At 41.7% G+C, this 17161-nt stretch overlaps 1 protein-coding gene across 1 annotated transcript in view; it reads left to right on the top strand.

Annotated features, from left to right (window-relative positions):
* Positions 1–14456, top strand: part of SAMD12 (sterile alpha motif domain containing 12) — a 404613-nt gene extending 390157 nt beyond the window's left edge. The window contains exon 5 of the mRNA XM_060127703.1: positions 11851–14456. Within this exon, the coding sequence (XP_059983686.1) occupies positions 11851–11873 (23 nt within the window). The 3' untranslated portion in view covers positions 11874–14456. The remainder of the gene's footprint in view (positions 1–11850) is intronic.
* The last annotated feature ends 2705 nt before the right edge of the window (positions 14457–17161 follow it).

Below are 17161 nucleotides of genomic sequence, written 5' to 3'. Positions count from 1 at the left end.
GCGTGATTTACATTTTAACAAGATACCCAAGTGACTCCTAGGCACATAAAAATTTGAGAAGCACTATTCTAAAATACCCTTCCCCTCTTAAGACTCTGTGTGGTGAAATCCATCATTATCCCCGGCATTATTTGTTCATATTTATGGAGCTTGTGTAGCTTTACTTCAGAAGGAGGCACGTTAGCCCCTTGAGACTCCGCATGCAAAAGGAGAAACCTAAGTATATCTTGTATATGCCTTAAAAAGTGGGCTTTTCTCTTTTTCTTGGAAAAGCTGCAGGATCTGGAGAATTTTTTTGAACATACTTTTTCTAAAGAAGTGAATCTTAGAGAACATTTTTCTAGTGGAGAAGCTATTGGATTGGTCAACAGAGAGGCCCTTGAGATGAAAGTAAGATTAAATAGAAAGACAAAGTGGGGTATAGGTGAGCTTTAAAATAAAAAAGGAAGAGGAACTTGATTTATTCATTCAGTCGACAAACACGAAAGGTGCCGTGCTTTGTAGTTGAGTCAGGTGGGGTACAGAGGCGGTGAGAGGAATTAGGAAACCATTCCTCAGAATACGATCTGCCAGCCGGTCTGACACTGTGGACATGGAGGGGAATTTCAGCGGCAACTTGAATTAAACGTCAAGCTTTTCATGCCCTCTCATGAGATTCATTGTCATTTGTGCCAGTGGACAGAGTTTTCTTCTGGAAGGCTCTGTGAGCCTTTAGAGTGGCTATTAGAATTTAATAACTTGAGAAGCTTGCCTCTGTCTAGTGCAGAGAATGGAATCACTGGGGTTACCTCTGACTAATAGGCTATACAAACGCATCCCTGCTGAGAGCATCTGGCCTGCGATACTTTCTCCCAGAAATGCATCATCTCATATTCGTGTGGTGCAAGGTGGCAGCCACTGTTGTCAGCAGGCTTCTAGTTCAAGTTGACCCTAAAGCTGGGTGAGGTTTTGCCATTTTCCTGGGGGAAATCATGCTCTGAGACTGAGGTCAATAGGTGTCTTGAATTATCACAGAGAATTTATAGAGTTCAGATGCTTGCATACACCGAAATTCCTAAATCCATTCTCATTCGAGAACAGTACTATGGCCCCCAAAGAAATTCTGCCCTTACTTTAAGATAAACTGCTAACCTCATGCATGTAGGTTTGTCATACATTCATTCATTCATTCAACAAAGATTTCAAGAACCCCTTTGCTATTCCAGGCATTTTACCACACAAGTACAGAAAGAGAAGAATAAGCCATACTCTTTGCCTGAAGAAGCTTGGGGTTAGGAGCAGTGATGCTTAAAGAGTGGTCCTCAGACTAGCGACATGGGTGTCCCCTGCAAGCTTGTTAGAAATGCAAATTTACATGGTACAGATGAACCGGTTTGCAAGGCAGACACACATGTAGAGAACAAACGTACAGACACCAAAGGGGGAAAGCGGTGGAGCGGGGGGGAATGAATTGGGAGATTGGGATTGACATATATACACTAATGTGTATAAAATAGATAACTAATAAGAACCCACTGTATAAAAAAGTAAAATAAAATTCAAAAAATAAAGTAAAATGTTTAATTTAATGTTAATTTCACCTCAATAAAAAACATTATAAAGCATTCTGAAAAAAAAAAAAAGAAATGCAAATTTACAAACCCACTCCAGACCTACTGAATCAGATTCTTTCCATTGGAAAGAATGGAGCTCCAAATCTGGGCTTTACCATGCTCTCCAGGGAATTTCCAAGCACAGGAAAGTTGGAGGAGCGTTCCTCTATACTCAGACACATCATCAGGTGATTCTAATAAAGTATGATAAGTACAATGAGACAGACATGAAACTCTCCAAGCCTTGCAGCCCCCAAGGCAATGGGGAGCATCTTAGTAAATGCTCAATGGAATAAATATTGCTTACCTCTTTGATTAATTGATGCATTAATCAGCCTATAGAAACTAAACAGTATTGGGATGATGGCCCCAGGGCTTTGAATGGGTTGGATGGCTTGCTCGGGTCTTGCCACTCCTGTCAGCCTCACTCTAAAACCCAATATTTGCACCACTGCACTATATCATATCCAGGACTCTTGGTATTTTATTTCATGAAGTGAACAAGACGATAAAGCAAATTTCCCCTGCAGTCTGCACACTTTTCTCTGTCTGAAGGACAGATAACTACTATTTAAGTCCTGGGGAAAAGAGTAGGTGTGCCCACATATTTGTGCCAAGCTGGCTTCGTGAGAATCACCGAGCCACTTGTTAAACACAGAGATTTCTAGACCTCCCCCTGGACACTCTGAATCAGTGGAAATGGAGAGAGGCTGGGCAAAATAAAAATTTTAAACTCCTTGAGATGAGTCTGATGCAGTCAGTTTTGAGAACCTCAGACCGAAATGGCCAAGTTCTTAAAACTCTGGAATCCAGAGACTCAACCCACAGGAACCAGAGTCGATTTCCGAGAGGTTTTTGAGCCTCATAGTGTAGACTGTAGACTAGCAGTTTTATTTGTAGTAGAACAGGAAGGGGACGAATACAGTGTCCGTGGGGTTTTTTTTCCCCTAGGGCTGAGGAAAGGAGAGGGGCAGCTTGCACACAAGTGCATTCTTTCTCTGTCTCTCAATGTATGGGGGTGTGTGTGTGTGTGTGTGTGTGTGTCCAGTTTCACTCATCTCACGAACCCACAAATCCCCTAGAGAGAGGCAGCCACCCGAGCCGATCAGGACAGCAAAGCCAGCTCCAGAAAGACTCCACTTAGAGTGTCAGAAGCCCATTACATTCTAATTGAAACAATAAAATACAAGGCCAAGAGGGTGGGAGATGGAGGCCAAAGCCTTCCTCCAACCTGGTTATAAATGATTGCCTGAAAATCTTCCCATGGGGCCTTGGGACCTCCTGTGTCTTCTTAGCACTTATGGAATCAACAGGCCCCTGACATGTCATAACCAGATTGAGGGTCACCGCCTGGCCTGAAGGCTGCAGCCTGTCTAAAGTCCTTTATCTCCCCGAGCCTGACTTTCTTCAACTGTAGAGTGAGGCCGCGGGATCTACGTCCTTGGGTTGCTGCGAAATGGACAGGCTCTGAGCATGATGCTCAGCTCACAGTACGTGGTTAGTAATAGAGCTTATTGTTATGGCCATTGTGGTCTATAGACTGAGTTAGTTGGTTATGCAGAGAAACAGAACCAATAGGAGATATTGGTCTCCAATAGGAGATGTATCTATAGGTCTGTCTATCTAAGGAGAGATGATAGATAGATAGATAGATAGATAGATAGATAATTATAAGGAATGGCTCACACAGTTTTGGAGGCTGAGAAGGCCAAAGATCTGTAGTCAGCAATCTGGAGGCCCAGGAGAGCTAATAGTATAAATTCCAGTTGAAGTCCAAATCCGAATCCAAAGGCAGGAGAAGACTGATGTCGCAACTCAAAGACAGGCATAGAGAGTGAATTCTCCCTTACTCAGCCTTTATTCTACTCAGGCCTTCGACTGACTAGATGGGGCCCACCCACATTAGGGAGGACAGTCTGCTTTACTCAGTCTACTGATCAAAATGTTCATCTCATCCAGAAACACCCTCCCCGACACACCCAGAATAATGATCAGTCAACTGTCTGGCCGCTCCATGGCCCAGTCACATTGACACATAAAATCAGCCATCACAGAGTCATTGTGGTTTCCAGTTTACTAGGGGTTATGAGACGTTACAGACTAGTTTGTATGCGTCATCTGTTTTATTGCCCTTAACCCAAGTCCTCTGCCACCCTGATACCCATCTTGCCTGAGATTCTGACTTCCATCTTCATGCGGTCAGGGGTAGCGTTGATTTCTTAGTCACATTCAAAGCATCACCCACCCCCACCCCCTGCCCCCACCAAACTGTCAAGAGGGCCGGTAGTGGCAGAGATGAAACCAGTGCAACTGAGAACACTGTGACTTCTCCCACCAAAGGGCTGATTAGCAGAGTTGAGTTTTATCACCACATAAATCCTCCTTTGTCCTTCTTTTGTCTCCTAACTTCTTCCATACATACTGATTAATTAATCGAGCATACCTGTTTAAATCATCCCATCTTGATTCGTATAATGGTATGCCTGTGAGGGTTCTAAAAGTTAGAAATGATTTAGTATTAGAGGTTTTGATTACATTGAATATAAAATCAAATAAAATGAGCAAATGAAGGGAAGAGGGGAGTGAGGTTTGAAATTAGCCTTATTTCCTGTATACACAAGAGGCACACTTAAGTTGGTCTTTATCTTGGCCTATTTTGGGAGTGATATATTTGGCTCACAACCAGGAATGGAAGATAAGCAAGGACCTCTACCCTCTAAACCAACCTCAGCATTATTGACATTTGAGCTGGTGAATTCTTTGAAGTGCGGGTCCGTCCTACGCATTCCAGGATGTTTAGCAGGGTCCCCGGCCTCTACCCACTAGATGCCAGTAGTAGTACCCCCGAGCTGTGACAACCAGAAATGTCTCCTGACATTGCCAGACGGGAGCAAAATTGCACCCAGTTGAGAACCACTGCTCTAGACATAGAACAGCTTTTAGACTGTTAGATAGAAATGTACTAGCTTTCTCTAGGTCAAACTTCTTACTTAGGGCACTTTGTATATAGGTTCACGTCTGATGAGCATTCTTTTATACAAACACAGCTACTTGCTTTGTCTGCCACATTCCTGTTGGAGTTTAGGAACTTGCTTTCCTAACACATGTTTCGTATTGAGTCAGGAAAGCACTGTGATGAGAAGAGATCTGTGTTCCAGTCTCAGCTCTGGGCATTCCAGCAGGATGGCTGTGACAATTTAATGAACTTAGCCTCATGTTTTCCAGGTGTGTTATGAGGATAATGCAATTGAGGCCTCAAAGATGGCAGTCAGGACTGTGAGTGAGTGCCTGTAGAACCTTAGTTGGCCATCGTAGCTGCTCAGTAAATGTTAGTTCTGCTTCTCGTTGACTGTTATGTGGAGGTGGCTGTGGGTCTCACTCCTTTGGAATGTGCATCTCACCCCTGCTATGAATTGTCACAGTGCATGCAGGCCTACCCTGAAGTCCTCAACCACAAGTCACGTGAAAGACACTTTCAGACAGAAGATATGGCCCTTCTGTTGGAATGGAAGACACTAAACAACCCTCTTAAGAGATGAGGTCTTCTTTCTTCTCTTAACCCCTGAGGGGCGGGGCTGCCTTCACACACTATCTTTTCTTCTTTCCCAAACACACCCTTGCGACTGGAGTGAGGGGAGGTGGCACTGGACACGCTCAGTCCCAGGTCTGTTCTTGAATCCTCTACCAAGCTGGCCTTTGCCTCCCGGGCCAGCTTCTTCCTGCCTTTGAAGTGTCTGGTGTGAACTCTTCTTATCACGGAACTGCCTGTTGGCGTCTGCACTAATCTGGGTGAGAGTGGAAGCCAGCGTGCCTTGGCTGTGGCCTTGGCAGCCGAGAGGAGTGTTATCCATCGCTGGAGGGGGCAAAGGCTTGGCCTCGGGACTGTGTTGTTTCTGCTTCCTGGCCCCCAGCTGTGGCATTAGTACATTGACCTCTTTGTATCTAATTTCTCTAGGGAATTTTGGGACGTCTGGGCAGTAATAAAAATAAGAAGCCATCACTTAGCGGATAGTGACTACCTGCCAAACACCATGCAAAGTATTTTTTCTCTGAGCCTATTTCATCATTACAGCAACCAAGTGAGGTGGGGATTATTATCACCATTTTAAAGGTGGAGATGTTGAGGTCTGAAGAAATTCATGTTTTCAACAACATGTAGCTGGTAAGTGGTGAGCCTGGGATAGCAACCAGATCCACCTGATTCCAGAACCCACAATCTTTAATCACTGGACCCTAATGTTGCCCTACTCATCCTGGACCCTGATGCTGTTAGACTAAAGAGGTGATTGGTTCCCAGAATGCCTAAACTAGTCATGTTGAAAAAAGATTTGAGAAAGAGCTTTTTTTTTTTTTTTTTTTCTGTTAGCTGAAAATCCATACACGGCCAGTTCCAGGATGCACATGTCCCTTGAGTAGTCCTTAGATGCAGAGAAAGAAACAGGAGCAGTCCTCTCTCTATATGCAGACCTGACTACAGGATTAAATCTCAACTAAAACTGCGTCTTAAATTAAGCCCTGAAAAAGAGAAAAATCTCTCCTTCTTCAGCATCACTGCTTTCTTCATTATTTCACAACTGTTTACTAAACACTTTCTGTATACATGGCACTGCACTTTGCATTAGGAAGACATACAACGATAAGACATGGTACCACCCTCAAAAAATTTGGGAGGAGAGATGGATACGTTAAAATAAAGTGTTCATGGTGGGTTTGGTGGTAAACATTTATGATGCCTTGCTGGCATCCAAGGGTAAGCTGTCAGCTGTTTTGAGAGAGAGAGAAGGCTTCATAAAGAATGTGTTGCTTGAAGTAATCTTGAAAAACAGAGGAGTAGGTGTTCACTAGTGTTCCAGGATGTACAAAGAAGGCATCCTAGGCAGGAGGAAAGGTTGAGCAAAGACTGCAAATAACCTAGTACATATGAGGAGGTAGAGGGAGTCTGGGATGGTGAAGCCCAGAGGATGGAACCCAAAAATTGTGCTATCTCAAAGATCACACTTTTCCCTCTTTAAAGGGCCAGAGCCATCTACCATTTACAACAGACCCATGGCCAACATAACACCTAACAGTGAACACCTGAAAGACTTCCTGCTAGATTCAGCAGCAAGACAAGAACGCCCACTCTTGCCACTTCTATTTAACATAATGTTGGAAATCATAGGCAAAGCAGTCAGACAAGAAAGAAAGAAGGAAGGAAGGAAAGGAAGAAGGGAGGAAGGAAAGAAAGAAAAGGTATCCAGATTGTGAGGGAAGAGGTTAAACTCTCACTATTTGCAGATGACTTGATACTCTAAACAGAGAACCCTAAAGTCTCTACACAAAAACTATTAGAACTAATAAATGATTTCAGCAAGGTATTGGGTTACTAGATTAATATACAAAAATGCTGCATTTCTCCACACTAATAATGAAATACCAGAGAAAGTAAAAACTGATCCCATTTAAAATCACATCAAAAAGAATAAAATACCTAGGAATAAACTTAACCAAGGAGGCAAAAGACCTATATGGTGAAAACTATAAAATATTGATGAAGGAAATCGTAGATGATACAAAGAAGTGGAAAGATATCCATGCTCTTGGATTAGAAGAATTAATATTGTTAAAACGGCCATACTACCCAAAGCAATCTACAAATTTAATGCAAATTCTATCAAAACACCCCATTTTTCACGGAACTAGAACAAATAATCCTAAAATTTATATGGAACCACAAAAGACCTAGAATTGCTAAAGCAATCCTGACAAAAAAGAGCAAAGCTGGAAGTATAACCCTTTCAGGCTTCAGTATACAGGCTTGCTGTATACTACAGAGCTATAGTAATCAAAGCCTCATGGCATTGACACAAAAACATAGATCAACAGAACAGAATAGAGAGCCCAGAAATAAACCCATGCTCATACAGTCAATTAATCTTCAACAAAGGAGGCAAGAATATACAATGGAGAAAAGAGAGTCTCTTTAACAAGTGGTGTTGGCAAAGCTGGACAGCTACGTGTAAAAAAATGAAATTAGAACATTCCCTCACACCATATACAAAAATAAACTCAAACTGAGTTAAAGACCTAAATGTAAGACGTGACACCATAAAACTCCTAGAAGAGAACATAGGTGAAAGATTCTTTGACATAAATCGTAGCAATATTTTCTTAGATCAGTCTCCCAAGGCAAAAGAAATAAAAGCAGAAATAAACAAATGGGAGCTTGTCAAACTTAAAAGCTTTTGCACAGCAAAGGAAACCATCAACAAAACCAAAAGACAATCTACGGAATGGCAGAAAATATTTGCAAATGATGCAACCAACAGGGGTTAATATCCAAAATATACAAACAGCTCATACAACTCAATATCAAAAAAAAAAACCCAATCAAAAAATGGATAGAAGGACTAAATAAACATTTCTCTAAAGAATTCATACAGATGGCCAACAGGCACATGAAAAGATGCTCAACATTGCTAATTATTGGAGAAATGCAAAACTGCAATGAAGTATCACCTCACATTTGTCAGAATGGCTATCATCAAAATATCTATAAATACTAAATGCTGGAGAGGGTGTGGAGAAAAGGGAACCCTCTTACACTGTGGGTGGAAATGTAAATTGGTGCAGCCACTATGGAAAAGAACATGGAGGTTCCTTTAAAAGAGGTCTACCATATGATCCAGCAATCCCACTCCTGGGTATATATATATCCAGAAAAAAAGAAAACTCTAATTCAAAAAGATACATACACCCCAATGTTCATAGCAGCACTATTTATAATAGCCAAGACTTGGAAGCAACCCAAGTACCCGTCAACAGACAGTTGGTTTAAGAAGATGTGGTATATATGTACAATGTAATATTACTCAGCCATAAAAAAGAATGAAATATTGCCATTTGCAGCAACATGGATGGACCCAGAGAATATAATGTTTAGTGAAATAAGACAAAGACAAATACTATATGATATCACTTATATGTGAAATCTAAGAAATAATACAAATGAGTGTATATACAAAACAAACAGATTCACAGACGTAGGAAACAAATTTATGGTTACTGGAGGGGAGAGAAGTGGGGGGGGAAGGGACAAGTCAGGAGTATGGAATTAACAGACACAAACTACTGTACATAAAATAAGTAAGCAATGAGGATTTACTATATAGAGCCAGGGTATTATACTCAATATTTTGTAGTAACCTATAATGGAATATAATCTGCAAAAAAAAAAAAAAAAAAAAAACGGAATCACTATGCTGTACACCTGAAATTAACACAGTATTGTAAATCAACTAGACCTCGATTCTAAAAACAGAACAAAACTATGAAGAGCCACAGCCATCTCATACCAACCGCCATTTTACATTTGACCTCATGTAGCTTTTACATACCTGAAGGTCTGATTCTTGTTACACATAACAAAAACCTCTAGGCAAGCGATAACGGCAGAGCCATCACTGTACACGTGACAGAAAGACAATGGTCCAAGCCTTATACTAGGCACATCCCTGCACATACAACCTAGTAAACAGGGGCCTCTTGCTCCCACATAAAGCCCAACTCAACCTGGTGACGCATTCAAAGGAAACATAAGTAACTGCAAAAGCATCAAAGAGCAATGAATACTGATTCTGTGGAAAGATGGGTCAAGGTAGTATTATGCCATCCGCACTCTTCTCTTTGGCCATCCCTCTTCCTAAGGGCCCACACATGTGGCAGCCATCACCCCAAATCTCCTATGTCACTCTACAAACCCCCAGGTTGTCTCTCTGTGGCCTCTACTCCTGCGTGTATTCAAGTCTTGTAGGAGTATCTCTGTTCTTTCTAATATCTCCATCTTTCTAATAGAAATTAATTTAGCAACCAGTTTTTTTCCCTGCCCACTAGGGCCCTTTGTTGTGCTAATTGGGCTTGTGGATAACCACGGAATCCTAGTTAGAAGATAGGAGAATGAGAAATACTCTGAATACTTGATATATTTATCCCTGTCACTCCTATATGTCACTAGAATGGGACAGACCTAGGTCTGAGTACAGATTTGACCTTCACTAGCAGTGTGACCTTGGGCAAATAATACTCCTGGGCCTCAATTTCCTCATCCACAAAATGGGGATATTCTACCTATTCCCAAGAACCGTACTGGGGAGCCACAGGTGAAAGACCTTTAAGGTCTAATAGGCTCAGCTCATGTCCATGGCTATAAATCTTATTGTATGCTAAAGTTAGACACATCTGCTTTCCATCAGTCTTAGAGGCTCATGTGGAAGACATGGTTATTTGGAGAAATAGCAGCTGTGATAAACCTAGTTATCAATTTCTGACTCAGGATCCAAAGTAGAGTAATTAATTTGTGTTTACTCTTTATTATCATTATTCACTTTTCAATTTTACTTTTTAAATTTAGGTTATTCTTAATAATTCTTTTCACACATTTTCCAGAGCTGATTTTAGCAAAGTCTGGGTAATAGTATACGGTATCAGATTCCTAGAAATCTGTTATTCCAGCTGTACTTCACTTTTACAGGTCGGCTTGGATAAAAGATTTTTACTTGTGTCAGTTTCTAAGCCCCTTTAATAATACTGGACTGTTATTTCTTAATGAAATTATAAATATTTATTTTCTTAGTAGTATTAGTGAATGAAAATAACTGTGGATGCTTTAGTTAGTCAATGCTTATGGGTCAAAGCTGCACCCTGTGACCCTAACTTTTGTTGTTCTTGTGTAAAACATTATGACAACAATAATAAAAATCCTAAAGCCTTCACCTTTCCCTTACATTTCTTTTCTATACATATGTGTAAGTTTTGTATTGTACTATATCATAACTGTTCACCATGTTGCTACATAATCATCATAATTATTACTTTAATGGCCATGTAATCATCCATCTGGTTAATGCACCATAATTTACTTAACCTAAGTTTTCAACACTAGGAAACTGGTTGTCTTCTAATTTTTCCACTATTATAAATAACCTCTGGGTTGCATATTTGTGCATATAGCTTCTTTCATTTTTTTAGAATATTTCTTTAGGATGCACTCCAAGAATGGGAACACTGAGTCAATGAATGTTTAAATAAATAGACATTATTTTTCCAGTTTACAATGCTATCAGCAATATATTAGTATTCTACTTTCATTACAACCTCATCAGTAGTGTATATTATTGTATATTGAATGCACTTAAATAGCACCTTACTTTTGTTTTTGTATTGTCTCAAAAATAGTAAGTTTAATGAAACATTTGCTTATAAATTGTGCATTCTCTCGTGTTTTAAAAAGCCAGTTTTAAAACCTAGGTAAGTTTTTTTTTTTAACATCTTTATTGGGGTATAATTGCTTTACAATGGTGTGTTAGTTTCTGCTTTATAACAAAGTGAATCAGTTATACATACACACATGTTCCCATATGTCTTCCCTCTTAAGTTTTTTGTTTTTTAACATCAAGAACTCTTGCTTACTCTCCATTGCCCAATAGTTCTGTGTATTAAATAAAGCTCATCTTGATAATCTTTCTGAGCAAAATATCCAGTTGTGCTCTTTTATTAACTAATTAATGAGGACCTGTGTATAAGGATCTGTAGGGAATACTGAGATAAAATAAAAGGAAATTAGAAAATAAAGTTGGAAAAATTAGACAAATATATCTGTACCAGTATTCCCAAGGTCAGAAGCAGGGTTGCCATTCAAGTAGTTCAATCTGCTCAGATTTTAATGACTTTCTCTACCTAGTCACTAACCTGCTCAGCCAACCTGACTTTTCAACTAGCAAACTCAGGACCTCCACCCATACTGCTTCCAATATGTTTTTCTAGGTTTTATCCTGGGAAAGCTTCTTAATGAAGAATGAAACCCCCCACTATACCCTCACCCCAAAATGATTCCACACCATTCCCAGTCTGATCTTGTTCCAGATCAGGTAAATGCACAAAACCCCATAATGTATGACATGATTTCCCAAACCACAGCCCCGTCATAGGGCTGAATGCCAGTTCCAGGGATCCAGTTTTCCCCTTCCTTTCGTGCAACTTCTCCTATCCCTGAGATGGATATCTTCCACGCTCTGCAAAAAAAAAAAAAAAAAAGGAAGGACGTTCCAAGAATACAAGCCACCATAAGTTCATCTCGAAGTTGAGTCACCGTTACCTCCAATAGCGCCTTCTCTTTGACCTAAGGATGTTAAGGTTTGTTTGAATCGGATTATTGCTACATACCAGTATATGGAAATATGCAGAAATAGCTCATCATGTTTTCTTCTTTTTCCTCTTGCAGCCTCAACTGAGGGTTCTCCATAAACGCGGTTAGCCTTCCAAGCTGCTGTCCTGCCAGTCGATATGAACATGGCCTGTTCCTCACAGAAAGACTAACTCATGGCACTGCCAGAAGATATCCTTGGAGCATTGACAGATTAACCAGATTAACTGAAAAACCACCCATTCAGTCAAGATCGTGGGCTTTGGAACATCTTAGTTTGCTATGGATTTTTAAATGAGGTGCATAATATACAGTGCCAGCTTGCTCCAAGTGGTCGTTGGCAGACCATTAGCTGGAAAACTGCTTCCAGTTTTCATCACTGTGCATAACTCAAGCTCCCTCTGGGGAGCTGTCTGTGCCCTTCACTAGAAGTCCCGTTTTAGCATGGCAACTACTGGATTATTTTATTATGTGTGCAGACAGCATGATGCGTTAGAAAAAAAATTACAGCAGTTCTGCAATCTCAGTGGAAGTGTTCACAATATTATGCCCGGGTAGGAATGTAAACATGTCTCGGTTGTGTTAGTTATGACATCTAAAGGTATTCTGTCCAACTCTTAAGCACTTTACATGAGAACCCCCTATACCGAAACGAATCAGCACGTTCAGTACATGTGAGAAAACAAGTCTTTTCTTCTTTCTTATAAATCTTGTCCTATTTCTGGCTCAGACTGTCCAAGACGAGGCTCCGCTCCTAGCATATACTCTGTCGTTCGTGGTAGATTGGTAAATATGGCCACAGTACTGTTAGACTTAACCTCTTGACACTTTAGTGAACAACTGGATTTCTTACAGCAGCAAAGGGAAGTAAAGATGGGCCTGGGGAATGGTGGTCATTTAGCTCTAGTTTCCTCTTACCTGGGCACAACTTACCACGAGCACATACACTCAAACACAGGAGGCTTCTATTTGGCCAATGTATGTAATCTCTCATTCTATAGAACAGTTCTTTCCAAAACACCAGAATGGGGGTGTGGCCATATTTTAATCTTAGCATAGGTGCATTGATGGTAAAGACAGCAGAATGCAGTTTCCCAGGGTACGGACTGCCTTTAACACTTTGGAAACCTCTCTAGGTCAAGTTCTGATCACAATTCTTTGAAGAGAAAAAAACAGCAAGTGACCCCCTGCATGTCTAGAGAAGCGAGAGTTTCCAACCCCGCACTAGGTTTCTTCCTCAGAAGAGAACCTACTAGTCCTTTTTAATCCTTTCTGGGATTATACCCATAACTAATTTTTTTGTACTATGTTTTACAGCAAAGCACAGTCCTGGGAAACCAGTCAACCCAGTTATTGCTTGTCTTTAGGAATTAGAGAAATGTCCATATTGATTGACCCTACATCATGCTTTAGCATTATTTTTTGCCTGGAAATGTAAAGTTGACTGAATCAGAAACTCAGCCAGGTATGTTCTGTGTGCCCACAGTCCCAGCCTGAGACCAGCAGACATCGGAGACTTTTCTTTAAATACATGTAACAACCCTGGGAGCCTGCCAGTCCAAGCAAGCTTGGCATTTTAGAGGGCCACCAGACACACACTCATTGTCCGTTCTCCCCACATCTTGCCTCCCCTGGGGGTATCAGGAAATGCACAGCCCATTAGAAAACTACCCCACCTGAGATTTGGAAACTTGACAGGGAAGGAAAGAGTGATCCCAATGTGATTCGGGTGCATCACCCAGCAGGATGACTCACCACAAGCCTGTGGGCTGTAGTGCCAAAGAAGGGGGCTTCCAAGAGGGAACTCAGAGAAGCTCCAGTCGCCACCAAATCTGGCTCTCTGATGGGTCGGCATAGGCACCATCAGGCCCCCAGCAGACCGTAATTCTTTACAAATCCAGAATTAGGAAGTCAAACCCTGGCTGCCTACACCCCTGGACACCTCAGTCTCCACTGCCCATCTCCTGAGGTTCAATTCCAATTCCAGAGCTCCCTCCAATCTTTCATTTCTTCCCTTCTTTATTCAGCAAGTGTTTATTGAGCATCTGCTATGTGCCAAGCATTGAGCTGGGGCAACAACAGTGTACAAGGTAGACTCTCCCTGCCCTTATGATATCTCCTCCTCCCAAACACTTTCCCCACCCCACCTTTTCCACAATGAAAACTGAATTCAGACAGCATTCATCCCCTGCCAGAGCAACGTGGAGAAATGGACATGCACAGTTCCCTTGCCTGAGGAAGTGGACAGCAGAGAAAGAGGTAGTGGACAGCGTCAGGCCATGTATTTGCGCCCATCATGTACAGCCAACCCTCCCAGCACCCAGATTTAGCTGGTAGGAGCTACCCAAAGCAACTTACAATTGCTTGATATCCACCCTGGTCACCTATATTCCCATCCTTTATGCAGAAACAGCAATTCATCATCATGCTGGATTCTCTGAAGCCCCAATTCTATAACTAGTCCCAGGGACACAAAATCAGGCCTGATGAATTCGAAAGAACTACTGCCAGGTGCTGAGATATTATCTGGGAATGAGTTCGTTTAGCCAGGGACATTCTGAGAACAACTGTTAACACCCTTGGAAAACTGGACATGCTTTGTGGTGCAGACAGATGTTCATGAAATGGTGGTGGTTCATCCTTACTGACTTTGGCTTTTGCAAAATATGTTACAAACCATTAAATAAGTAGAGTTTCCTAGCTTTTTTTTTTTTTTGAGTCAAAAGTGTGCTGGACAATTATTTAAAGATGAGATGGGTAAAGATGGAGATAGGAAAGGGCAAAGATGGAGACAATGAAAGAGCCCCATTGAAGATGGCTTCTCTAAAAATGCCTTAATTCCTGGCACGTACCACATATTTGCATATGAACTACTGTTTTCCAAACTGTCGACCTCTGTTTGAAATCATCTGGGGGCGTAGTTTTGGAAACGTGGTGGCATAAAATCTGAGCAGTCATGAGCTAAACCAGCAAAATGGAGAAACAATTTCCTTCACAGCCGTGGGATTCTTTGTTCTGTGTTGACCCACAATGACCCATGGTTATTTCCTGCTGTGCTGAACCTTCTTGCCAAGATGTGTGTAGGACATTTTACTCCCAGAACCTCAGAGATGGCTGTGGTGAGTTTTGTTTAGTAGGAAGCAGGAGATGGGGAGGTAAGGGATAAATGCTTTGATGTCTAAGGGCTGTAAACTGTTGATGCATTTATTTTTCCTTTTACTTGAACCTGTGCTGAATCTTTTTATTAAAAGTCTGGGCCCCTCACTTGCACAGGAAAGGCAGTCTTGGGAAGGAACAGAAACGAATAATTTTTAGACTCTCTTGGTTGCCAAGGGGATAAGTTTGTTCCAGCTCCAGACGTGAATTTAAATACTCAGAGCATCGGTGGTTCTGCTAGGGTAAAAATCAAATCACTTGAGTAGTTTTAAGACATACCTAGGGGGACGGAGACCCTATCAGCTTTCTTGTGGGTAATGGCGTCTTCAGTTCCCTACTCAGGCTCTGTGAGGTGTGTAACCGCAGCGTCGATTCCACCTCCCGATTATGGGGAAATAACCCGGGTCCCCTCCAGGGTCACTTCTCAGTTGCCCAGAGGCTAATAGTCCTTCATTCTGAGGTAATTCTGCCTCATTTTTAAACTTCAAGGGGAAAAGGAATGATCAACCTGACGTGAGAATATAAACGGAGGATTAAAACCTCTAATGGATGTACCCCCTTGTTACTTGCAAATTCTTCCTTGGTCTGCAAATGTCACACAGTTGATTTTGGATAGGAACAATAAAAGTCTCACTTTCAAGACCCCCTTAGCACTTTCGTTTTCCCAAAACCTCCTCTTCCAGTTCATTAGCAGCTTCATTCTTTGTGATATTTCCCTCTACGTTCTTTAGAGTAATTTTGTTACTTGACAACTAGACCTAAAGCTGCCGTAGTCTCTTTTTAAAAACCTAACCTTTGAAAATGACATCAGTTCCTTTCTGCCTTAAAGGCTGTTTTTATTGACCTCTCCCACAACCCCTTCCACTTTACTTTCTTGCGTTGTTTCGTATTCTTTTTTCTTTTAACCTCTTCTTTTCACATAGTTCCCTGTGTAGATTTCAAGTATTCTATAAAGAACTCAAACAGCGAAACATAGTCATCACCTTTTTTCCCCAGGACTGACTGAGAATTCCTTCTTAAGTTTGATCTTGGTGAAAGCTTGGTGCCCAGACAACACTGGGACAGGGATTCTCATCTCCAGGGGGTGGCCGGTCAGTGCCACTAATCAAAACAAGGGGCATGAGATCGGGAGGGAGGACAGCCCAGGAGATGCAGCCGCTCAGGGCACAGCTGGGGACTCGGTTTCAAAAACAAGTGGGTCCTGCCCCTTGGTCTCCTTAGATGTACATCTAATCCTGTAGCCAGAGAACTATCTTATGAATTCTCCTTAATCATTGTGGATGATTCCTGGCTCCACAGCACAGCTTCAAGGTCAGGGAGCTGTGTTTCCATTATTTTGCTCTGGTGACGTAACTCTAGTAAGGAGACAGGGAGCCTTCTTTTGAAGGCGAACCACCTGTGGGAAGCTTGAGGAAAAATTAGCCAAGTGCCCAGGGAGGTTACACCAGCCCTCAAAAAGAACAAAGTAGAGCCTTCCCTGGAGATTCTCATTTGGGAGGATGACTAGGAGGATGGTATCCTGGTTTTCTTCTGCCTATCATCTTGGCCCTGCAGGGAAGATTCTGGGAAAGTGGGGCAAGAACTACGATCTAACATTCTTAGAGTGAAAATCGGCCCGTGACAAATATAGAGGAGAAGTGCCTCTGAGTATGGGGCTAGTTTTAGGCCTCCTGGTCGGCAGCACTGACTGAGAAATTACTTCCACAGCACAGCAGAAAAGGGGTATAGAAGGCCTTGTAAATCTGAAGCTTCCATTCCACATAGGGCTGTCTTCAAACCTTGCAGAGCTCCCAGTATCCTTACTTCAGAGCCTCCTTCCACAGTTATATCAAGCACTCGAAGCCACCAACAACATACACCTCATAAAATGTCAAGGGAACCGTACGACTTGCATTGAGTTGCAGGTGACTGCCTGACATTGTTACAGATACTTAAACATTAATTCTGATTCTACAATATCCTTTTCATATTTGGGAGCCGGTGGTTCAGGCGTTTCATTGCTTGTTTTGTTGTTGTTGTTTTCCAAACCTCAGACATTTACAGAGCCTTAGAAAGGCTCTTAAACGCAGGCCTTTTTGCCTGAAGTGCAGTGGTAGAAACAGCCGTCTGACACTTAAATTAAGCCAACATAGGAGATACTAACACCTGAAATCTTTAAGGCACCGAAGACCCTGCTGGTTGTCTTCTGCATCGTTTATAGCCTTTTAAATTTCAGTCATCTGGATCAAAGGAC

Source organism: Lagenorhynchus albirostris, chromosome 17 (genome assembly GCF_949774975.1).
Source record: "Lagenorhynchus albirostris chromosome 17, mLagAlb1.1, whole genome shotgun sequence".
In the NCBI taxonomy this organism is placed as follows: Eukaryota; Metazoa; Chordata; class Mammalia; order Artiodactyla; family Delphinidae; genus Lagenorhynchus; species Lagenorhynchus albirostris.
This window is presented reverse-complemented; position numbering and strand designations above follow the sequence as displayed.